The sequence below is a fragment of the Xyrauchen texanus genome, chromosome 3 (genome assembly GCF_025860055.1).
Source record: "Xyrauchen texanus isolate HMW12.3.18 chromosome 3, RBS_HiC_50CHRs, whole genome shotgun sequence".
Lineage (NCBI taxonomy): Eukaryota > Metazoa > Chordata > Actinopteri > Cypriniformes > Catostomidae > Xyrauchen > Xyrauchen texanus.
Window position 1 is genome coordinate 48811480 of NC_068278.1, and position 25127 is coordinate 48836606.

Here is a 25127-nt window from a genome sequence, read left to right on the forward strand (position 1 = left end):
AGCAACTGATAGTAATGATTTTTATTCCAACCCATTTAAATTCGGTGGTCAGGAGGCCACATTTATTCTACTTTTATGAGTTATTATGTAACATGCTTCAAAATGTAATAAAAAATTATGTAAATGGCACTAACGTATATATTGTACAAAATATTGAATATAATATTGTTAATTATTATTGATGGACATTGTAAAAATAGAAAAAATTTTAATAATAATATATATATATATATATATATATATATATATATATATATATATATATATATATATATATATATATATATATATATATATATATATATATATATATATATATATATATATATATTAGAAGCGGATAGGTATAGTTTGTTGTTGTTTGTTTGATCTTTTTATTGTTAGCATAGAACATACAATAACAGTCCACAAAAAAAACAATGAACTTGTCACAGTACATATGGATGATAAGACAAATTAAATATATAACAAATACCAGATGAGTAACAAGGAAATATAAATCATTTATCATTTTTTGATGGACAAAAAAATTATAAAACCTTAATTAATACATCAACTAAGGTGAAGAGTTTGAAGGTCCACTCAGTCATATTTTGTTGTCCTCATTAAAGAAGTTTAACTCCTGAATACATTAATTGTAATTATCATGACTACTCACATTAAAATGAAGACTCCAGTCATATCAGTAACCTTACAAAAGCTGTTTTATTCTATATGGAGAGAGCACATGGGGGCTGCCATGTTAGAATCACATGACCAGCCGAATATTTCTCGCGTAATCTTAGTAACCGTCCTGTTATTTGACATTTTCACTCATTGATTAAAGTCAAGGCTGACTGTGAATACTATGATTCTTCAATAGCATCTGAGACTGAAAACGATTGATTTTAAATGATGCTGCTTCCAAGCCGCTAGGTGTCAGTGTAAGTTCAAGATGACAAAAGTTACTGAGTGCACCTCTAATGAATGTCAAATTTGCTTAATAAATTAAATTTCACTTGCTTTCAAGGGGGCTATTTCAAAATAGCCAAAGATAGTATTTTTAAAATGCGCTGAAAGTCTTTGGAGACATCATTTGTAAGGAATATTCTTAAAGGGATAAGTTAATCATTTTAAAGCATTTGATCCACAATATTGATTAATAATAATAATAATAATAATAATAATAATAATGACTTTCCTCTCCATTTCTTCAAAAAAACAAAAAACAAATCTGGGCACTTACAATGGCAGTAAAGGGGGCCAACCCAGATACTCACTATTTCAAATGTATAGCCACAAGATGTAAACAATAGGCTCTGTGTGTAAACACACTCATTAGCCCTTTTTATGTAAAGTTATAGCCAATTTTACAACTTCGTTGCATGACTATAATGTCAACAAACCCCAAAACAACTGTAAAAATTATTATTCAAACAGCTTACAGCTCAAATAACACATGAGTTTTAACAGAAGATTTAATGTAAATGCTTTTATAAAATTAAAAGCTTTCTGCCTTTAAACCCTCCAAAAACTGTCCCCATTTACTTCCATTGTAAGTGCCTCACTGTAACCTTGATTTTTGCTTTTTTTTAAAGAAATAAAAATGGATTAGTCGAAATAAATTTTTTGTGGTAATCAACATTATGCCACACATGCTGTCAATTGAACTTAACTTGTACCGAACCCAGAATATGCCTTTTATATCTCTCCACACATTAGCGTTTGACTGTAGTGTCATTAATTTCTGTGTAATTTTGACAAAAAGGAGTTTTTGTTTCACATTTCAGTTTTTAATTACATAAAAAAACATTCAACAGTGTAAAACGTATGTATCAACTTAAAATATTTATTTTATTTGATATCTGTGAGAAAAAAAATCTTTGCGGATGGATACGAGGAGTGTGACAGTGTGGTGTGTGTTTGCTTTGTGGGCGGGGCTTAAGCTGCAGCCTCTGGTTGATTATGTGCCGCTGACGCTCGGAAGTGGTCCATGTGTCTGTTCTGCTTGACTGTACGTGTGCGCACAAGTACACGATCGCCTAACCGTTCCATCCCACTACTGTAGCGCGTTTCATTCGTTCCTCATAGGTTATTCAGTATTTACAGGCGCGTGTCATCCGATAATGTCTAAAAACACGGAGGCGGAGAGCGAGGAGATTATGGAGTCGAAGGTGCTCTGGTACCCGGACTCGAAACACAACACACTGATGGACCGATTCCGGAGTCTGGTGAACCGGGATTTTGGGCTTGATCTGGGTGAGTAGAGCCAAACCGGGCTAGAATAAATGCAGATTAGCATGTCAGCTAACAAGATATGATAGTAAACATTCACACAGATTCCTATATCATAATACAACTAAATATACTACTATGGTGTAGCGTTAATCCCATTAATAGCTCATCCTGAAGTTGGGTTGTACATGCATACAAGGTGCTTAGTGATGATCATCAACAACATTTGAGCATTTTTGTTTATAATGCCCACTGAATTGTCACCAGGATCCTTTTTAGTGTCTTAGCTAACACTTTCAATTACATAGGAATGGATGCCACATATTTCTAGGTAAAACTGCTACATAGTAATGCATTGCATACAAATCGGAACTTGAAGAACCACCAGTATCTGAGATGTGATTTTGACATTTGTAACAAAGTTTTAAAAATACTTATTCAGGTTTAGTTTAACAATGAACAATTGAAAACTCCTTAATTAGTGAACATGTCTATATTAAAATGGATGGCAATTACGCCCTGATTTGTACTGTGGGAATGGTTGCTGAGCTAAATCTAATGATGATTTTTAATAAACATCTGTTTTATTTTAAAGCTAATTATAATGACCTGTATCAGTGGTCCGTGGACAGTTACCCGGAATTCTGGGCACAGGTGTGGAAATTCTGTGGCATCATCTATTCAAACATGTATGAAGAGGTAGGTTCCTTTCCCCCATATTTTATTGGATGATTATATGAGATCTAAATCATCACTAGGAACCAGCATCACAGTGACATCACTGTGTCAAAAAAAAAAAATCTAAAGAACTTAATATATATATACGATTAATAGGTATGTGTTTGAGTAAAATTTGTTGTTTTATTCTATAAAGCACTGACAACGTTTCTCCCAAATTCCAAATAAAAATATTGTCATTTGTCATTTATTTGCAGAAAATTACAACTGGCCAAAATAAGAAAAAGATGCAGTGTTTTCAGACCTTGAATGAATGCAAATAAAACCAGTTCATATTCATTATTAAGCAACATAATACTAATGTTTTCACTTAGGAAAAGTTTACAGAAAAAGTAATTTTCTGCAAATGATAATATTTTTATTTGGAATAAATAGTAAACCTAGAGTAACTGATCGTTTTGCAGTGGTCTTTTGTAAAAATTAATAAATAAATAAATATATATATATATATATATATATATATATATATATATATAATATTAACATTGTTAAGTTTGCTCCTCACTTAGATGTAGACATCTATTGTTAATATTGTGGTTTGATTTCAATCTGATTGCCGTGGAGGTATTTGTGATACAGATTTCATGGGGGTGGTGGACAAATGAATAAGTCATATGTGAGTCATATTACATAATCCCTCCTTACTAATAAACATTTATGAGATTTTTACCATTTAGAACTTCTTTTAAAACTACTGCTGCTAATTATTTGAATGCTCATATCATATCTATACCAGAGAGGGTGTGTCAGGGCTCTTCTGTCTTTGAGTGCATTCGTTTTACTCAAGAAGTGAGTCATATGATAAAACAATAAAATAACCGAATTAACAGTCTATATCTGGCCTCTGTTTATACAAACAGATGTGCAACCCTTTCAAAGTTTATTACGGCATGCCCTCTCTTGATTGCTTTCTGACTTAAAGTTAGTTTATTATTCATTATTACGACAACATGATAGCTATCGATTGTATCATGTTTGTAAGAAAACGAATAAAGGGTGACATTCTCATTGGTGTTTTATGATTAATAAGGGGAAAGTCTTACCTGTAGTCTTCTCTCCAAATTATATCCAGTTGTTTGCTAAAATAAAGGTATTGAAATGATGCCATGAGACTCTCCTCTCTCTGTTTTAGGTGGTTGATGTGTCTAAAAGGATATCAGATATACCTGAATGGTTTAAAGGCAGCAGATTGAATTATGCAGAGAACCTGCTCAAACACAAAGACCAGGACAAAGTGGCTCTCTATGCGGCAAGTACGTCTCAAAACTGTTAACCTATAAACAACCCTAGTTTATTAAATATGTTCAGACAGGATGCATTGATCATCCTGAACCAACCCTATGCCAAAGTCTGACATAATCAGCAGACCATCAAAAAACTTTAGATCCAGCAGTTCACATTAATTATAGACCAATCTCAAAACTGCCTTTCATTTCCAAGATTTTAGAGAGAGTTGTCTACACACAGCTCTACTCCTACCTAAATAAGTTCAACATCTTAGATACATTTCAGTCAGACTTCAGATCTCTACACAGTACCGAATCTGCACTGTTGAAGGTAACTAATGATATTTTCCTTTTCTTAGACTCAGGCTCACATGTGGTTTTAGTTTTATTGAATTTCATTGCCGTGTTTGACACTATTGATCATGATATTCTTTTAAATCGTCTGCAGTGTATGGTTGGCATTCAGGGCACGGCTCTTCAGTGGTTTGCCTCTTATTTGAACGGAAGAACGTTTTCTATTAACCTCTACATTGGCTACTGTATTAAGTGGGGTGCCTCAAGGGTCAATTCTAGGACCCTTACTATTCTCCATTTACAATTTTTCAGAGATATGGCATGTCTTATAATTGCTATGCTGATGACACTCAATTTTATTTTTCCAGCATGATTGGACAAAAAAAAATCATCAATAGAGAATGCCCTAAATTGTTTAGCTGATTTTAAGTGCTGGCTGGCAGACAATGTCTTGCAGTTAAATGAGAGCAAAACTGAAGTCCTGATTCTCATCCCCTCCAAGTCCTCTTTACCTGGACTGGTCGACCAGCTAGGTCTGCTGTCGTTAAATGTGCAAGCTCATGCAAGGAGCCTTGGAGTGATCTTGGACTCGTCGCTAATTTTACATAGACAGATCAGTGCTGTTGCTAAGAGCAGCCTTTTCCATCTGAGATCAATTGCAAAAGTAAAACACTTTCTCTCTAAATCAGATCTAGAAATTGTGATTCACTCACTAATATTGTCAAGGTTAGATTAATGCAACTCATTGTATAAATGAGTTGACTGCCTCAAACTGCTTTGTCCCATTCACAGTTGGTCCAGAATGTGGATGCTTGGCTCTTTACAGGTTCTAGAAAGTTTGACCACATTACTCCAGTATTAGCATCCCTACACTGGCTCCCCATAAAATGGAGGATAGATTTTAAAATTCTGCTCTATGTATATAAAGCTCTATCTGGTCTCGCACCTCAATATCTCTGTGACCGTCTTGTCCCTTTTCTCCTACTAGAGCACTTCGGTCAGCTGACCAAATTCTGCTGAATGTTCCTTGTAGTTGCTACAAAATGATGGGCATATTCTGTTGTGACTGAAATGTGTATTGTAAAGCACTTTGTGTCAACTCCTGTTGTTCTAAATGTGCTCTATAAATAGAGTTTGTGTTGAGTTGAGTTGAGCTGTATGTAGTGGCAGTTGTCCTGGTGATTTATAACAAGATGACCTGTGCCAAACAGGCTCTTTAAGAGATGCTAATATTTTTTGTTATTGCCATTTTTTTTAAGTTACAGCATTATGTAAGCGCTGCAACAACTGATGACACTGGAAATAAAACCCCAATTGATGTTGTCATCATTTCCTTTGATTTTATGAAGCATTTCATCAAACATTTCTATTAGTTATCTCAATAATCTCCATGACCAGATGTCACACAAATGCAAAACATATGGTTCTCCTGATTTCCAACACAACACTGTATCTCAGCTGGTCTCCCCTCTGTGAATCTGACCTTATACACAAATGGCTACTTTAAAATAGTCACAGCACTTTGGGTATGTGTTTATGTGTATGTGTGTGTGTGTGTTGTATCGTTATAGATAGGATCTGTCATTGCAGTACTCTGGCTAATGTAACACTAAATGAATTACTTTCTGGGTAATTTGATTTGTGATCTTAGTATTTGGTATGGGCGGGACGGGACGGACGTTGTTTTGCTTTTATATAGTGATGGATGTCCTGATGCAGTCTAGGACACAGCGGATGTAATTACCAAAGTGGCAGAGATCAGAAACATACCTGCGTCATTGGTCTGTTTCTCTGTTAAACGGGGGGAGGGGGGCTTATTTACCTGAAAAAGTAGATTACATAGGACTCTGGAGTGCAAATTAAATCAAACACTTAATTTACTGATTGCATACTGTAATGAAAAAGATTACCCAAGATGACTGTTTTGTCATTCACATCATTGTCACAGATGGCTGTGAATTCTCTTGTTATTCATTAAAGATATTATGTTCCTATTTATTCTGTAATGTAGTTGAACTAAAATGTATTATTAATGTCACTGTAATGTCTTTTAATACGTGTGAGATGTGTGTCTAAAGGATTTCCCCCTCCCCATGTATAGCTGAGGCGAACGAGGAAATTGTCAAGGTGACGTTCGGAGAGCTGAGGCGTGACGTTGCACTCTTTGCTGCTGCCATGAGAAAGATGGGCATCAAAACAGGAGACAGGGTCGTAGGTAAGTTTTTCACCTCTCCCTCTTTCTCCTGTTCTCCTTTTGCTGTGTTTTTAAACTCACTCTGTATCTACAGTGTTGTCTCTCATGCTTGCTCTGTCATTCCTTGTCTTTTTTTCCTCTTGTTGTCATTCCTTGTCTTTTTTCCCCTTTTTAAGACTCCTTGTTAGAAGTGGAGGACAATGCCGGGTTCTAACCAGACCCTTGTCTTCTAGTGTATTTAAAAACTCACTGTTCTATTTTTAGTATAATCAAATTACTTGAGAAGTGGGTCTGTTTCAATTAAAAAGATGGAAAAACAGAATTTCATATTGGTTGTTTTATGTATAATAAATTTAGCATGTACAATGAAGAAATTAACAATGTTGTCCAATTATATATCAGATCTGTTATTATAATAAGATTAAAGGACTGGCTAATTTTAAGGGGGTTCATGAGAAGAGAACACAAATTCAGACCAGAATTTCTATTTATTTATATAAATGAAAGGGTAAATGGGGTAATGTTTCATCTTCAATTCCACAAAATGAGCAGGTGCTATCAACATTCACATATTTCGAGACATACTGTAAGGTTCACTGGAAATATCTTAGGCTGTATTTTACTAATACAGTATTTATGAGGCAACAAGACATTTTGCTGGTTGCTTGGATTAGTTTTTTTCCATGTCACTCTGGACTGGGTTACTTTGCCCACATTGAAATCTCATCAATCTAAATTCCAGCTTCACATAACTGTGTAGTAGACATCAAATATGATGAAAAATCCGGCACCTCGGCACGGCCTTCTGACACCTGTTCCGCTGTATTGCCTAGATTGCACTGTTTTAAGCTTATACGCGCTCAGCCTTGCTGCACTACCTTCCTTTACGGTTCTACCGATAACACCCCCCACCCCCATTTAGGATGTGATGCATTGTGTAACTTTACTTTGTGAATGTGTGTGATTGTGTATTTATCTGCTCAGCATGCCATAGAATGCGTGTGTCCATATGCAGCTTGTAGTAAAGTTGACTTTTCGTAAAAACAGACTGTAGTGCCTTAGGTTTCTGATTTCACTAGCATTTAATGTAGGAGAACCCCAGGAAAAATGCTTGTTGACAGTCACAATCTGCATTTCTCGCTGATGAAAAAGTTCAAATAAGCATGACGTCTTGTCAGTTCTTTACTAAAAGATGACATTCATTGGTCACTTGACAAGAATTCAAGAGGCGACAGAATAATTTTTTCAAACACATTTGATGGGCTTTTCCAGGTGTTGTAACCATTAACTTGGTAGGTAGTCCTGATGGTCAAGGGATTAACAACATCGCACTAGCAGATGCCTATGCGCACTCAGTCTCTCACCTACTACCTGGTGATTATGTAATTGAAGCTTGCACCTCAAAATCGCTGTAAAAAGCTAGTGTAATGCCAGTTTAACCTGCTTTTCCTGCCATTTTTCTTTTCGCTTTCACTCTTTTCTCTATTGTCCCAGCTCTGAGAGCCAGACCGTCTCTTCAGAAAACACAAATTCTCCTTTTTCTCCCTCAGTTCTGGGATTAGAGAAAAAGTGGGGCAGTTATAACATGGCAGGTGTAATTAGCCTTCAAGATGCTTTTTTCTGGGATTAAAAATCTATAAAGTGTATATACTATTTAGATTTATAAAGTCTAGTCAAACGTCTACATTCTGAAGCTGGAGATTGGATAGAATGCTCTGATGCCTGATATGTCATTACCCTCGTTTGGCTCCACCCTCCATTGTGTTAGCAGGCATGAGGAATGGTGTCTTTATGATGTAAGAGGTGGAAAAGAGTGTTTGCTCTGTGATGTCATTCTCCTTCCATTGGGTTCATTATCTGCAGTGCTGATCATTTCATTTCATTTTCATTTATGAATTTGGCAGACGAGTTTATCCAAAGCAATTTACAGAGCCCTTATTACGGGGACAATCCACCCAGAGCAACCTGGAGTTAAGTGCCTTGCTCAAGGACACAATGGTGTTGGCTGTGGATATCAAACCGATAACCTTCTGCTTAACAGTTTAGTGCTTTAGCCCACTATGCCACCACCACTCCAGATCATCTCTGACTGCCTTTAATAATGTCTGTAAATGAGTGGAGGACTTTAAAGTAACATGCACTCATAAGATTTATTAATATATGAGTCCCTAAAGAGTAATAGGAGGGAATGAGGTGGATGTATAGAGATGGGGAGAGACATTTAGAAGGGACAGATACATTTATACTCCTGGTAGACATTTACTGTAGTTTAAATATGAATATCTCAACAATTCAGATACAGTGTGTATATGTGTCTGTTTCTGACGCCATAATACCAGGTTAAACTAGGTTCTGGGTGGTTGCTAGGCCATTGTTAATTGGTTGCTAGGGTGTTCTGGGTGGTCGATAGGTGGCTTATTATTGGCCCAAGTCAAAAGAACCCACTCCTATGTGATATTGTGGACCATAGATATTTCTTGTGTCCCTCCACCAATATACTGCAATTCTATGGGAATTTACTGGGATGATTCTCATTAGAAATCAGCTCGTTAGTATTCTCATTAGTCTTTTTAGAAAATGTCCTCGTCATATTTAACCTCAAATCAATAAGAAAAATATTAAGGACCCTTGAGCACATTTTAGCATCCAGACGTTTTACTTTTCCCATAGTTTTCAAATATGTTTCTCATTACCATTACACAGTCAATTTTAACTGTATCACAATAAAATAAGATGCTGTTGTAAAATTATTTTCTCAATTAAAATCAGCGAATATGAAAGGCAGTACCAAGGGAGGACTACTATGACGTATAAATACAGTTGAAGTCAGAAGTTTACATACACATAGGTTGAAGTCACCAAAGTCATTAAAAAAATTTACCCACTCCACAGATTTCGTATTAGCAAACTATAGTTTTGGTAAGTCGTTAAGGACGTACTTTGTGCATGACACAAGTAAATTTTCCAAAAATTGTTTACAGACAGATTGATTAACTTTTAATTGACTATATCACAATTCCAGTGGGTCAGAAGTTTACATATACTAAGCTAACTGTGCCTTTAAGCAGCTTGGAAAATTTTAGAAAATGATGTAAAGCCTTTAGACAATTAGCCAATTAGCTTCTGATTGGAGGTATACAAAATTGGAGGCATGCCTGTGGATGTATATGTACCTCAGAAAATAAATTGTGGTCCTCCACAAGTCTGGTTAATTCTTGGGAGCAATTTCCAAATGCGTGAAGGTACCACTTTCATCTGTACAAATAATAGTATGCAAGTATAAACACCATGGGACCACGTAACCATCATACCTCTGAGGAAGTAGATGCATTCTGTCTCCTAGAGATGAATGTAGTTTGGTGTGAAAAGTGCCAATCAGTTCCAGAATAACAGCAAAGGACATTGTGAAGATGCTGGAGGAAACAAGTAAACAAGTATCTATATCAACATAACCTGAAAGGCTGCTCAGCAAGGAAGAACCCACTGCTCCAAAACCGACTTAAAAAAGCCAGACTGCAGTTTGCAAGTGCACATGAGGACAAAGATCTTACTTTTTGGAGAAATGTCCTTTGGTCTGATGAAACAAAAATGTAACTGTTTGGCCATAATGACCATTGTTCTGTTTGGAGGAAAAACGGAACCTTGCAATCCGAAGAAAACTATCCCAACCGTAAAGAATGTGGGTGGCAGCATAATTTTGTGGGGGTACTTTGCTGCAGCAGGGACTGGTGCACTTCACAAAATAGATGGCATCTTGAGGAAGGAAAATTATGTGGATATATTGAAGCAACATCTGAAGACATCAGCCAGGAAGTTAAAGCTCAATTGCAAATGGGTCTTCCAAGTGGACAATGACCCCAGGCTTACCTCAAAAGTTGTGGCAAAATGGCTTAAGTATAGCAAAGTCAAGATATTGGAGTGGCCATCACAAAATCCTGACCTCAATCCAATCTCTGGGCAGAAATGAAAAAGCATGTGCGTGCAAGAAGGCCTACAATCTTGACTCCTTTATACCAGCTCTGTCTGGAGGAATGGGCCAAAATTCCAGCAACTTATTGTGAGAAATATGTGGAAGGCTACCCAAAGAGTTTGATCCAAGTTAAACAATTTAAAGGCAATGCTACCAAATATTAACAAAGAGTATGTAAACTTCTGACCCACTAGGAATGTGATGAAAGAAATAAAAGCCGAAATAAATAATTATCTCTTATTATTCTGACATTTCATATTCTTAAAATAAAGTAGAGTAGTGATCCTACTTTAAATGTAGGTTTAAATGTATTTGGCTAAGATGCATGTAAACGTCTCACTTCAACTGTACTAGTGCTGTCAGTCGATTACATTTTTTTCATTCTTTTGTAGTTAATCATGATTATTTGCAGATTTTAAATGCTGATATTTCATACTATACAGTATATACTTCTTTTCCTGTCAAAATGCATTTTTTTTTTCCATCTTTGGATACGATACAAATTTTTTTTCCAAACAAATCCTTCCACAGTATAAAGATAGAAATGCACCAAAAAAAAGTAACATTAAACGTTTCCTCAAGTCTATTTGGGAGGTTGACTAATTGAAAGAACTAGTCACCATAGGTTGCATTTTAATTACAATGGGCATTAAATCTCTTATTTACCGGTATTTATCTACCTGTAGACTGTGGCCATCCACTTTCCTTCAGCAATTGTGAAGCCGCGTTCATGATTCGCATCTTAGCATCAACACAAGCGGCGCTTTGAAATACACATGAGGAGCGATTGTGGGCAATAATGTCTCATTCTGCATTTTGGTGATAGTTAAGACTTGACATGCTTCTGTGGTAATTAAAATGCGCCCATCTGGGCTTGTTTTGTACATCAAATAGCGCTTTGAGGTCCTTTCTCCAGTTTATCTTGGAAGCACTGTTGTGGAAGGGGTGTGTTTGTGTGTTTTGTGAAGTGTACTTTAGTATAAAGACTTAGGACAGACACATTGCAAAGGTTTTGCCCTTCCAACAAGTGTTTATACTGGTTTATGTTGTATTAATGGTAAATGCGTTAATCATGATTTAGAAAATTATATTTTTTAATTAATTGCCTGCGTTTACACATTAATTCTGACAGCCCTAATAAATACTTTTCAATTTTAATTACATAATTCTTTTTCCCCGTTGCGGTAATGAGAATATTTTAATGACCATCTTTTTTTTTTTTTGCATTGTGGGAGAATTCGGGGCTAAAATGTTAATGTAAAAAATCTTAATGGTGCTAAAAATAGGCTGTATAGGCAAAATATAATGTCTTCTTTGTTTTTGGAGTACAATAGGACCAGGACATTTTCTTGACCGGTTTCATGAGAATCACCCACAGGTGTAAATCGAGTATAAACATGCAAGACGATTTATGCACAAAGGTTTAATACTTGGAGTTAGGGGTGGAATGTCCTCTGTTAGCTAGAAATGTAAGTGTGTGTTTATTCTGCTGTATACGTCTTTGGTGCTTTGTACCGCTTCTGTGCCTTTTTTATATGTCTAAATGTCTACGTAGATGCACACGTCTATGTGTCCACAGGGGTGTGTCTGTTTCATGCAAGTGTGTGTGTGTAGTATGAAATAAAAACGTGGCAAGTTTACATAGGCAGGAGTATATTCATCCTGTTAGGGTGTTTGTGTGTGTCCATGTATAAAGTGTGTTTCTCCCCCAAGTGGCCTTGTCTGTCCCCTTGATTTACTTTTGTGTGAGTAGGAGTGGATATATGGCCACTTTACATTCAGAGTTTATTGCTGCTATGTCATTAGCTAATGGACACTATTTCTGTTCTCTGTTTCTCCGCCCTCTCTATTCCATCAATACAATTCAGTTTCATTTACATTTACGGTGTAAATATTTTGGGCATGTACTTTCTTTCCAAGAGAGGCAACTAATGCAAGTAGGGAACTAGAGAAATAAGTTAAACACTATGGATGAATGTCATACAGTCACAAACAGAAGTGAAGGTTTTTCAAGTCAGATAATATTAAAGATGGTTGATTGGAGATGTGGCCTTGCAGATAGCACACATGCTTCAGATGTGTGGAGCATTCGCATTTATTTTTTAAAATTGTATGTTAAAAATAACTTTTTCACTATCAGATCTCTGAGTTAAAATGCAAGAGAGCAAGTATAACATAAGTACATTATACAGTGCTGTGACAAAGTACTTGCTTCTTATTTCTTCTGTTTTTGAGTATATCTCATACTTAAATTGTTTCAAAAATTCAAACTTAATCTAACATAAAACAAAGGCAATCTGAGTAAACACAAAATACTCTTTTTAAATTATAATGTTATTTATTGAAGCAAAAAATTTAACCAATACCAACTGTGTTAAAAAGTATTTGCCCCCATAGTTAATAAATCCCCAAATCTATGAAACTGCATTCGTAATGGGCTTCTGCTGGACTAGACACACCCAGGCCTGATTACTGTCAACACTGAACAATCAAATCAACACCCAAATATAACTTTTTCAGCAGCATGAAGTTGGCTAAAATGTCTCACCCAGTAGCACATTATGCCAAGGTCTAAAGAAATTTCCAGAAATTATGAGGAAAAAGGTGATTGAAATACATCAGTCTGGGAAGGGTTACAAAAATATTTCAAAGGCTCTGGGACTCCATAAAACCAGAGTGATAGCCATTATCTCCAAATGGAGAAAACTTGGCAGAGTAGTGAACCTTCCCAGAAGTGGCTGACCTTCCAAAATTCCTCCAAGAGCACAGCAATGACTCATCCAAGAAGTGACAAAAAAGCCAGGGACAACCTCCAAGGAACTGTAGGCCTCTCTTGCATCAATAAAAGGTCACTGTTTATGACTCCAATATCAGAAAGACACTGGCCAAAAATGGCATCCATGGAAGTGTGGTGAGGCAAATACCACTGCTAACATCTGGTCATCAGGTCGTGAGTTGAAGCTCAAGAGCAACTGGATTATATAGCAAGACAGTATTCCAAAGCATAGGAGTAAGTCCACCTCTGAATGGTTCAAAAGAAGCTAAATTAAAGTTTTGGAGTGGCTTAGTCAAAGTCCTGACATGAACCCGATTGAGATGTAGGATCTTAAATGGGTAGTTCATGCTCAAACCCTCCAATATGGCTGAACTAAAGCAGTTCTTCAAAAAAAAAAAGTGATAAAACATTCCACCACAGTATTGTGAAAGACTGATCTCCAGTTATCAGAAGCATTTGGTTGCAGTTGTTGCTGCTAAAGTTGGCACAAACAGCTATTAAGTTTAAGGGGAAGTTAGTTGTTCACATGGGAAATATAGGTGTTGGATAGGTTTTGAAAGCTGTATTTTGAAAAGCTTATTTGAAAGCTGTATTTTGTTTAATCACGTTGCCTTTTTTATGCTTTATATCATTTGAAGATCTAAAACAATTTTGAATGGAAAATACCCAAAAATAGAAAAAATCAGGAAGGGGTAAATAATTTTTCACATCTCTGTACATTGTTCTGCCCTTTTTCATTTAGCAGCTCTGGTGTATTTTTTGGCTGCCACCTGCAATGTTTCACTTCCAAATTTAAAAGCTAACCATACACTCATACAGTGGACAAATGGCATAAAATGGGTCTAACTTTACTGAAAACCCCCCAAATTTTGCTTAAAGATTTCAATCATTCCTAAATAATATTGCATATATTTAAACTCTTATAATGAAAAAAATTGTGTTTCCCCAACTTCACAAGTATGTAATTCTGGTTCTGTTTGCTCTATCTTCCTGCAAAAAGTTTGATTTCATTCCACTAGATTGCAGGAAGTACTAGGAAAAATATATTTTCATCTATTACCTTCCATCACAATATACAAATCTGAAATGGACATGGCACTCTCAACATAGCTGAGCATTCACACAATAGACATCCAGTCAATTTTGAGTTGCATGCATGTTTTGTCACATCTCAGCCTTTGAATGGACTAGAAGTTCAATATAGAGGTTGTTGTAAAGCTGAGATCCTCAGAAATAGTTGATAACATATTTTGCCAATGATTTGTTTATCATGCTTTTTCTGCTGAACTGCAATTTTATTTTTGGACATCTGAGATATAACACTAGATTATTTTAAGCAGGCTTACAGACAGGTAAAAAATGGCTAATTTTAAAGCAGACAACCTAAGATAAAAGCTTATATGGAGTTTTGGCTACTTTGGGGCTTACAGAAGCAGTGATTGGAGCATACATGAGACGTTTGTCTTTCTTGTCTTACAGAGATCATATTTAGCTTCTTTTGACCATCATTCAAACTTTGGTTTAAGGACCACAAAATAAACTGTATTATAGAGAATAAGAGCTTTTATTTGATATATGACTTGTCTATTTAAGTGCTATGGGAAAAACCTATATTTCAACATCGTGACTTCTCGCAACACAATGTTTTTAAGTCTTTATTTTGTTATTTTACGTAACACGGCCCTCACACGGACCCAGAGTTCATGTAGTGCGTTCTTCATTTCCCACTATTTTGGGATATATTCCCTCTCATGTGGCAATAAAAGGACAATGATTCTGAAAATCAATTAATATATTGTGCGCACTAAGTGCTCACTAGAAATAACATTATTACATCTCTTAAGAGATTAAATAATTCATGTCGTCCATGATCTATTGCTCTGTTTAATGTCATTTTATCAAGTGTTTCTCTCTCTCTCTCAGGATATCTGCCCAATGGGATCCATGCTGTTGAGGCTATGCTTGCTGCAGCTAGCATTGGAGCCATCTGGAGTTCGACCTCTCCAGATTTTGGTGTCAATGTAAGAGTTTAATGTGCATATTGGTTGCTAATATTTTAGGTGACCATACATTTGATGATAGCTATGAAGTATACAGTAAATACTGAAGCTGTATCTAAAATGTAGATTATGCACTCGGCCATCTAGTAATATGAATTGTCAAAGTGTAGTATCATTTCAAATGGAAGACTAACGTTTTTTAACAACATGGAAGTATTTGCTGTATTTCAGCTGAAGGAAGTGTTTTTCAATCACACACAGTGTGTTTTCTCTAGCTTTAGCATGTTAGCCAACCTCAGTGTAACACTTACTGTATATCTCAAATAAAATAAATATTCACACAGCGTAGGGTGATGGTATAGCATTCAACTGACATTTGCAAGGTTTTGACTTCACAGATTCTCTGTAGCTGGAATATGTCTTTTATTTGAGATATACAGTAAGTGTTACACTGAGGTTGGCTAACATGCTAAAGCTAGAGAAAACACACCGTATGTGTTTGAAATATCACTTCCTTCAGGTGAAAAACTGTTAGTCTTCCATTTGAAATGATACTACACTTTGACAATACATATACTAGATGGCCGAGTGCATAATCGACAGCATTTGTGGCGTAATGTAGGTTACTAATAAAAATTATGTATTTAATTATTGTGGTAATAAACATTGTGCCACAAATGTTGTCGATTGAGCTAAACTTGTATTGAACCCTGAATATTCCTTTAAATTAAAGTGGCAAATAGAAAATTCCTTGAATAAACGGATAAGTTAAATGCTCTCGAGGGAAAATGGTGGGGCCAGTCCAGTGTCAGACATGAACTTTTACATTCTGGGGCAATATTTGCACACTGGATTTGATTTTCAGGAGCATTTTTTACCTTTATGAGGGTGTATTGTTTTTCTGACCATTTCAAATGTAAACCGTTTATGTAAAATATGTGAATTTAATCAATTCACTAATACAAATTCTTAAGATTGAGTATTTTTTATATCTTGCCATATGAATGAATTCAACATCAACCCATATTGTATGCCATAATATATCTAACTAGGACTATAATATATATAAAAAATATCCGATGTTACAAATAATAAACAGAAAAATTCAATTTGAGGGCACTTTTTGCCATAACATTTTGATTTTCAGTGGGCATTTTTGTCATTTTTAATGTCATTTTTGCCCAAGCCCACTTTAATTTCTGACCCTGGTCCAGTCACTGGTGAGAAACAATCACAGAGTGTGGATGTTGATAAAGTGGATGACTCAGATGCCTTCAACTGCCAGACATTATGTGTACCACGTAAGCCCAGCATTCATATGCCCACGTCTTCATAGCTACACTGGTGCAGTTTTGGTCATGAGCTTCCTCTTTGTTTTGTTTTATGTATAATCTGCTCTCAAAGTACGCTGGAGATGCAACATCAATGACCTAATTTTACACCTGTCCAACAGTTCACATGGCTGTAAACCAAATGTGATTCAACAAGGGATTTGTTTTATGATGTTTCATGGTTCATTTTATTTGTTTGGGTTATGTAAGGTCAGGTTTATTTTGATTGTTGGAATCTGTTGTACTGTATGTATATATATATATATATATATATATATATATATATATTCCAGCTCTGTTCAAGTAGGTTACTTGCCATCAATTCTCACTGTCTTCAAATGAGTATGTGTCCTGTAAGCTATGTAAGACAATCTGACCCCCCCCTCCCCACACACAAAAACACATTCACTCCCTCTCGCACACATCTCTCTCTGTCCCTCTACACACATGCAAACACACACAGACTCGTTTGAGGACATTAAAATGAGTCTACAGACCCCTCAGGGCTGTGGTTATTCCATAAATAGAACCAGATCTAAAAACTAAAGCAACATGGTTTTAGTTTGGCTGATCCACTAAACACAGCCTTTACAATGCTGCCCCCTGTGGTTACGAAAGTGAACTACACCATGCGACTGCAGAGTTAGCATTTTGTGTGAGATGAAGTTTGACTCATAACCCATATTTATAGGTTTATGTATGTCTTTATTAATGTATGTTTTCAATATTTTACATCTCTTTCTCCTGCTCTCAGGGTGTGTTGGACAGGTTTTCTCAGATCCAGCCCAAGTTGATATTCTCAGTAGCTGCTGTCGTGTATAACGGCAAGCAGCACGACCATATGGAGAAACTGCAGAATGTTGTTAAAGGTATATAATACTCATTTCAGCTCATGCAGAACTATGTTTGCCATCATGCCTACTGGTGATGTTTGCTTGTTGTGGTGCCTTATTTGTTTGTTTGTTTGCTTTTTTTCTTGTCATCTCTCTCAGGTCTCCCTGACCTGAAGAAGGTTGTGGTCATACCATACGTTCGCTCTCGACAAGAGACAGACCTCGCCAAGATTCCCAACAGGTCTGTGCGTCTCTGTGGGTTTGGGTCTTTGATTAGGGTGAATTTATTGTTTTTTTGGCATTCTTCATCTTTAAGTCACTTATACATTATATTGTAAAATATATTTCATACTTTTTTGCTCACTAATATATTGTTTTGTCTATCTATCATACTTTTTTACTATTGATCATTTTACAAATTTTTCTATCACTTGATTTTTCAGCCTATCATTCTGTCTTTTTTCATATCTATCGTTTTATATTTATCTATCATTCTTTCTTTTTTGGAAATATATCTATTTTTTTGCATATCTATCTTTTTAATATAGCTATAATTTTTCCTTTTTACATATCTGTTTATCTTTTTACATAGAACAATACACGGATACATCTATCTATCTATCTGTCTGTTGTTGTTTTTATATTACATTTACATTTATCCAAAGCGACTTACAGTGCAATTATTACAGGGACAATCCCCCCACGGTTTGTTGGTGGCCGTGGGGTTCGAACCAGCGACCATCTGATTAACAGCCCTGTGCTTTAGCCACTACGCCACCACCACTCTAGTTTCTATATCATTCTCTATTTTTTCATACCTATGTATTCTATATTTTAATCTATCTATCTTTTTATACAGTATATATATCGTTCCATCAACTTCATGATGAAGTTGTCTGCTGAATAAATTCCTATAAATGTAACACTGCTAAGCTGACCGGCTTGATGAACATGATGAAAGCTCTTTGAAATTCTTGTTGGGTGTTACTTTTGTGATTTAGCTAACATCTGCACAAACATGTCTGGTTCGGACATAGTGAAAGTCTCTATCCTGATACTGTTCTTTATATCTATAGTGTGTTCCTGGAGGACTTTTTGGCTACAGGTAAAGAGGGGGATCAGGACCCTCAACTGGAGTTTGAACAGCTGCCCTTCTCTCACCCTCTTTTCATCATGTACTCCTCTGGGACCACTGGAGCTCCCAAGTGCATGGTGCACTCTGCTGGGGTAAGAGAGCGTGTGTTTGTTAATCTGTGTGTACCAGAGACACTGTGCTGTGTCTGTGCTTTCCAAACGCATGCTGATTTCTAAATTCAAATCTGCATGAATCCTTCTTGATATAGCTACTTTCTGACCATAGAGCACACTGTTGTCTGATGCCTTGAAGATGACATATAGGCTAAAGAAGCAAAAATAAATGTTACACTTATAAATCTGGAGTGGTGGTGACATAGTGGACTAAAGCACATAACAGTGGACAAAAGCACATAACTGTTAATCAGAAGGTTGCTGGTTCAATCCCCACAGCCACCACCATTGTGTCCTTGAAAAAGGCACTTAACTCCAGGTTGCTCCGGGGGGATTGTTCCTGTAATAAGTGCACTGTATGTCGCTTTGGATAAAAGCGTCTGCCAAATGCATAAATGTAAATGTAAAAATAGGGGACCTCAGCACACTTCCAGGGGCCTCAAGATTTCTTAAAATTATTTAAATTAAGTTAGATTATTACAATTATTATAATACAACTTACTGAAAATGCTACAAATGTAATAACTCCCTAAAACAGCTTGCTTTTTATGAAGAATTTGCAGTTCTAGATATTTCTGGAATCACAAAATTTATGATTAATTGTTTTAATCTGTTGAAGCTAGCCGTTTTTTTTTTTTTTAAACTTTGAAAAACAATCTTTTCCATCATTACAGTATAAGTATTAGAGGAAAGATCTTATAATATAAATATTGAATAGCCTACATGGTGGGCCTTCGAATATTTTCTTCCACAATGTGGCCTTGGAGTCAAAGAGGTTGAGAACCACTGCATTAGATTACATATCAAACCAAGTGGCATTTCTTAAAAATAAAAAAAAAGATTGCACATGCACACCTTTTAAAAAAAGAAGTGTGTTAGGTTTCAAATGAAAGTGCACATATTGTTCAAAATTAAGCCCAAAAAATATGTGGACACTTTGGTTGTCAAATTTAGTGGAACATATCTATACATCATGTGATGAACTACACCTGTGGTTACTCTGCTAGGACACTTGTGTGAAGTTTAAGGGAACTGACTTCATTCTGTGCATCCCCTAAAAATAACTTTGAGACCAGTTGGTTAAAATAAATAGCTAGAATGGCTTAGAAACGTGAACAATGACTAATAAATAACTGATATTTGTAACTAATGCATTGAAATCCAGACATTTTCAAGTTTGTCCTTAAGTGTCAATACTTTTTGCTACCACTCTGCAAAGAGCAAACATTTGCTGAATTGGTTTTATTATCATGTTTTGTTGGAAGGTTGACTCATTGATGTATTTTATTGTATACATCCCACTGAATGATACCATTGCTGGCTTTTAGTTGGGGTTATTGACTTTTGTATAAGTTTCCAATTTGGAAGACTGGCATTTACATTTATGCATTTGGCAGACGCTTTTATCCAAAGCGACTTACTGTATATTTATAATGGGGATAATCCCCCCGGAGCAACCTGGAGTTAAGTGCCTTTCTCAAGGACACAATGGTGTTGGCTGTGGGTATCAAACCGACCAGTTTGCTTACCAGTTCAGTGCTTTAGCCCACTACGCCACCACCACTCCATCAAGTGGCATACCATTGTCCTTTTCCAAGTAGGAAGTTTGGACATTCTGAATTTCCTAAATTAAAGGAATGTTGCATATGCACACTCTGATCAGGTTCTTTTTGTTCCTTCCTGAAGGATGTAAATAATCTGATGTGCAAAATCCCTTAACTTTGCAACATTGACCACTAGGTGGCAGTAAGTGTAAACTTTAAAGCCTCGGCTGCTCTCAGCTCAAGATGCAATCCAGATGAGTAATTATGTGCACTTTCCAGTGCATTTCCTTTATGATCCCTGTGTAGAATACAATGTGAGAGACGCTGCAGCCAATATTGGTCTAAATATGTCTTTATTCTACCACAAACCACACCAAACATCAAGGAAAACAGTGTTGAGAAAATTCCTTGAAATTAAGTAAAGGCAACCAGTCCTTGACCTCTTGTGTTTGTATTACAAATGGCTTTACAAACACACTTCTTATATGTTTTGTTAATGTGTGTGTGTGTGTGTGTGTGTGTGAGTGTAGCATTGTGCAGTTGTGTGTCATTATTCACAGCTTTTGTGGCCACTGACACCTCTCGTTTCTGTGATTAGAGCGCTTTGTGTATGAACACATACAGTCACACATATGTACATATTAATATATAGATATCTCTCTCTTTCTCTCTCGTTCTCTCACACTGGTTGTGGCTCTGGCTCTGTGGATGATAAAGGTTCAACATGCTGGGTTATAGCAGTTAGTGAATGAATGAACACACTCGTAATGAATGCTTGCGCTCGGATACGCGTTAGATGTGTGCTACAGTGCTGTCAGGGCACAGTGTGAGAAAAGAGAAACGTGATGAGTTTTTTCCTTAATCTGTGAGGTGTCGCTGATCTTTTAGTTCAGTAATTAGGTTGTTCCCTGCATGCCAGAATACTTCAGAATTAATGACACCAGCACAAAAGAAAGAATTTAACGTACAAGCCAGAAAAACAGACACGATCATTTTCAACTTCTGCTTCAGGTTTCTTTGCTTCTAAAATTACGGTCTGACCTTAACACATTTTACTCTATAATCCATGAATGGTTCCCCCCTGACCCAATGTAGTGTATGTTTAAGATTAAGAAGCATACATAGAAATATTTAATTGTCTACTCAATATTTCAGTATATTTGTCCAAAACGTTCATTTGTCCAGACTTAATGAATATTAGATGCACATATAAAGTTTCCACTTTGGTACATCTCTAAATCTCGAAATAAAAATGTTGTGGATGGTCAGACTGATTTATACATGCATGCAATCTGAACTTTTTTCTTGTCTATTTCACAGGGCACTCTCATTCAGCATCTTAAAGAACACATTCTCCATGGCAACATGAGCTACAATGATGTCATTATATATTACACTACGGTATGTTTGTGACCTTATCCAAATCAGATCATTAAATGTGCACTTGTGAATTCTTCCCTAATTTATACGTTTTACACACAGAAAACTCTCCCTGAACACTTTATTAGGAATCCTATGGTCCTAATAAAGTGCCCGATGTGGTCTTCTGCTGTTATAGCCCATACACTTCAACGTTTTGTGCATTCTGAGATGCTATTCTGCTCACTACAATTGTACAGAGTGGTTATCTGAGTTACCATAGCCTTTCTGTCAGCTTGAACTAGTCTGGGCATTCTCCGTTGCATTTCCATCCACAGAACTGCCGCTCACTGGATGTTTTTTGTTTTTGGCAACATTCTCAGTAAACTCTAGAGACTGTTGTGTGTGAAAATCCCAGGAGATCAGCAGTTACAGAAATACTCAAACTAGGTCATCTGGCACCAACAATCATGCCATAGTAGAAATCACTGAGATCACATTTTTCCCCATTCTGATGGTTCATGTGAACTTTAACTGAAGCTCCTGACCCGTATCTGTATGATATTATGCACTCACCCTCAAGCCATCCCAGATGTGTATGACTTTTTTCTTAGAACATCTCAACTCTGTAGGTCCACACAATGCAAGTTAATGGGGTCCAACACTTTCAAGCTCCAAAAAGCATATAAAGGTAATCCATAAGACTCCAGTGGTTTAATCCATGTCTACTGAAGCTATACAATCGGTTTTGGGTGAGAACAGACCAAAATATAACCACTTTTTCACTATATATTTTGCCATACGCAGTCTCCTTGGAGATCATGATTTCAAGCTCGATTACACTTCATAGCGCCAACTACCGCTCTGCGCATGTGTCAAGCATTAGGAAGTGTAATCAAGCATGAAATCATGATCGTGCCTAGAGACTGCAATGACAAGATGTACACTGAAAAAAAAAAAGTTTTTTGATCTGTTCTGACTCAATACCAATTAGATCGCTTCAGAAGATTTAAGGAGTCTTATGGATTACCTTTTATGTGCTTTTTATACATTAAAAGTTTTGGTCACTATTTGCTTGCATTTTATGGATTTACAGAGCTGAGATATTCTTCTAAAAATCTTTGTTTGTGTTCTGCAGAAGAACGAATGTGGATACACATTTGGGATGGCATACGGGTGAGTAAATGAGGAATTTTCATTTTTGGGTGAAAATATTTTTTATATTATGTTGCCTCAACCAAGTCACCTTAGTTACATCAGCAGGTTGAGAAATGAACAATTATGGGAACAAAATTATCCCAATCTAAGAGCAAATTTTCTTTTTTGTGTACAGACGGGCTGGATGATGTGGAACTGGCTAGTGTCTTCTCTAGCGACTGGGGCTTCCGTAGTTCTCTACGATGGCTCTCCACTCGTTCCGAGCGCCAATGTGCTCTGGGACCTAGTAGATCGGCTTGGGTAAGTTGTTTGTGTGTAAGAACCAGAGAGAAGAACTATAATAAAGTTTTCAGCGTCAGGTTTCTTGTGCCCGCACTATAATTGGCTGAAGTGTGAAATGTGCTAATCACTAGCATCTGCTCTGCCCTTTGTGTAAATGACACCGCATCACCACGGCAAACTGTTTAAAAGAGACAGGTCTAATTGACCACCTTTAATGTGCCATTGAGTTCCTTGCCTTTACCTGTTATTGATCAGAAATGATTGATGTGCAACAGACACCAGGGTTCCTTTGGATCATGCTTGTTTTGTGTGTGTAAGTGTGTTTGCTCATTTTCTGCTCCCTTGGCTTCTGGTGGAAGTCTCTATTCTTAACTCTCATTGTCTCGCCTCTTCCCAAGAGGAAGAAAATAGAGACATTTTAGAGCAGCTTTTGGGAAAGCCAAAATGCACACACACACATACACTCACATTTCCATTACTCACCAGGCCCATGTGTGCTGCTTTGATTGCTTCAGGGACATATGTCTCTATATATTTTGAAATAACGACAGCTTTGGTTTGTATCTGAGCTGTGAGTGTTCTTATTTAGACAGTCCCTGTGCTTTTCTGTCTTTCTAACCATCTTTCATTCTGATTTAGAAACTTTTGTGTGATGCCAATTAAATGTATTTCTTTTGTGCTGGATAGGGTATATTTAGAGTTTATTTAGATACTGAAAAGAAGTTTAATTTTTAGTTTAGTCTATTCTTTGATCCACGGTCCTCCTGGAGTAGCTGATGTGTAAGTATCTTGCTCATAAGCATAGTGGATTGTAGAGAAGGACATACAGCTTTCAGTCAAAAACTTTATACTGGGAGTTCACCTTAAATACTGTTAGGTAGTCACCAATCTCAAATGGATGTGAAGCTTTAATTAGTTTAAAGCCTTTTTGCCTTTGCATTGGATAGACACAATCAAGGGAAACCGGAAATTAAGGGGAGAAGAGGAGGAAACAGAATTGAGAAATGTCACTAGCATGAGGAGTATAACTAAACCGAGTTAGAGTGTATGTGTAGGTCCTACAAGCCATGGCTCCTGAGATTCCTTTAATTATGTTTAGTTTAGTTTTACACAACTGTTGAAGAGGCTATTTTGTTACTGTACCTTTTATGACTGCTATATCTATATAACCTTATGATTGTCTTGCCTTCATGTACTGATCACACTGTCATTCATCTAGGCAGCAAAGTTGCTGCATGTTGAAAAGATGTTCAAATGTGAGTGTTCAAATGTCAATGGCCTGTGATAGCAATGTCATAATTTTTAATTAATTTCTGACTAATTTTTGCAGTTTAGTTTCCATAAGTGGTCTGGCTGGACTGGGGAGGGAGCATTAAATTGTAAATATTTTTTACAATTATTTTAAACAGGATTTTACATCCTGTTTTTCATTATATTAAGCCTTTTAAACATCAAACACAGATATTGTTTTGGTAATATTAACACTGGTTTCTGGAACTGCCTATTCAATCAATCAATTTATTATTTATAGAGCACTATTAAAAACAACTACTGTTGACCAATGTGCTGAACAATAAAACATAAATTACAATCAGACAGGCACACATAATACAAAACTGTGCCAATACAGTAAAGCATCACGTCACAAATTGTAGGCCAAATCCAAAAAACATTTTTTTAGCTTGGATTTAAAAATAGGTAGTGTGCGTGCAGATCTAATTTGACTTGGTAGGCTGTTGCATAGTTTCGGATCTGCTACGTGAATACCCGATCACCCCTAGACTGTAATCTTGATTTTGGAACCACTAAAAGGCTTTGATCGGCATACCTGAGAGCTCTCACTGGGTGATGATCAATCAACAGGTCAGAGATATATGAGGGTGTTAAATCTTTTCGGGACTTAACCAATATGAGCACTTTAAAATCAATTCTATAGAGAACAGGTAACCAATATAAAGAC

General features: G+C 36.4%; 1 protein-coding gene across 2 annotated transcripts in view; it reads left to right on the forward strand.

Annotated features, from left to right (window-relative positions):
* Positions 1 to 1986: 1986 nt before the first annotated feature.
* Positions 1987 to 25127, forward strand: part of LOC127626815 (acetoacetyl-CoA synthetase) — a 46447-nt gene continuing 23306 nt past the window's right edge. For both annotated transcript variants that reach the window (XM_052102881.1, XM_052102889.1), the window contains exons 1-10: positions 1987 to 2238; positions 2810 to 2913; positions 4085 to 4205; positions 6574 to 6687; positions 15336 to 15433; positions 17498 to 17612; positions 17736 to 17817; positions 18653 to 18803; positions 21689 to 21769; positions 23061 to 23185. In XM_052102881.1, the coding sequence (XP_051958841.1) occupies positions 2106 to 2238; positions 2810 to 2913; positions 4085 to 4205; positions 6574 to 6687; positions 15336 to 15433; positions 17498 to 17612; positions 17736 to 17817; positions 18653 to 18803; positions 21689 to 21769; positions 23061 to 23185 (1124 nt within the window). In that variant the 5' untranslated portion in view covers positions 1987 to 2105. The remainder of the gene's footprint in view (positions 2239 to 2809; positions 2914 to 4084; positions 4206 to 6573; positions 6688 to 15335; positions 15434 to 17497; positions 17613 to 17735; positions 17818 to 18652; positions 18804 to 21688; positions 21770 to 23060; positions 23186 to 25127) is intronic.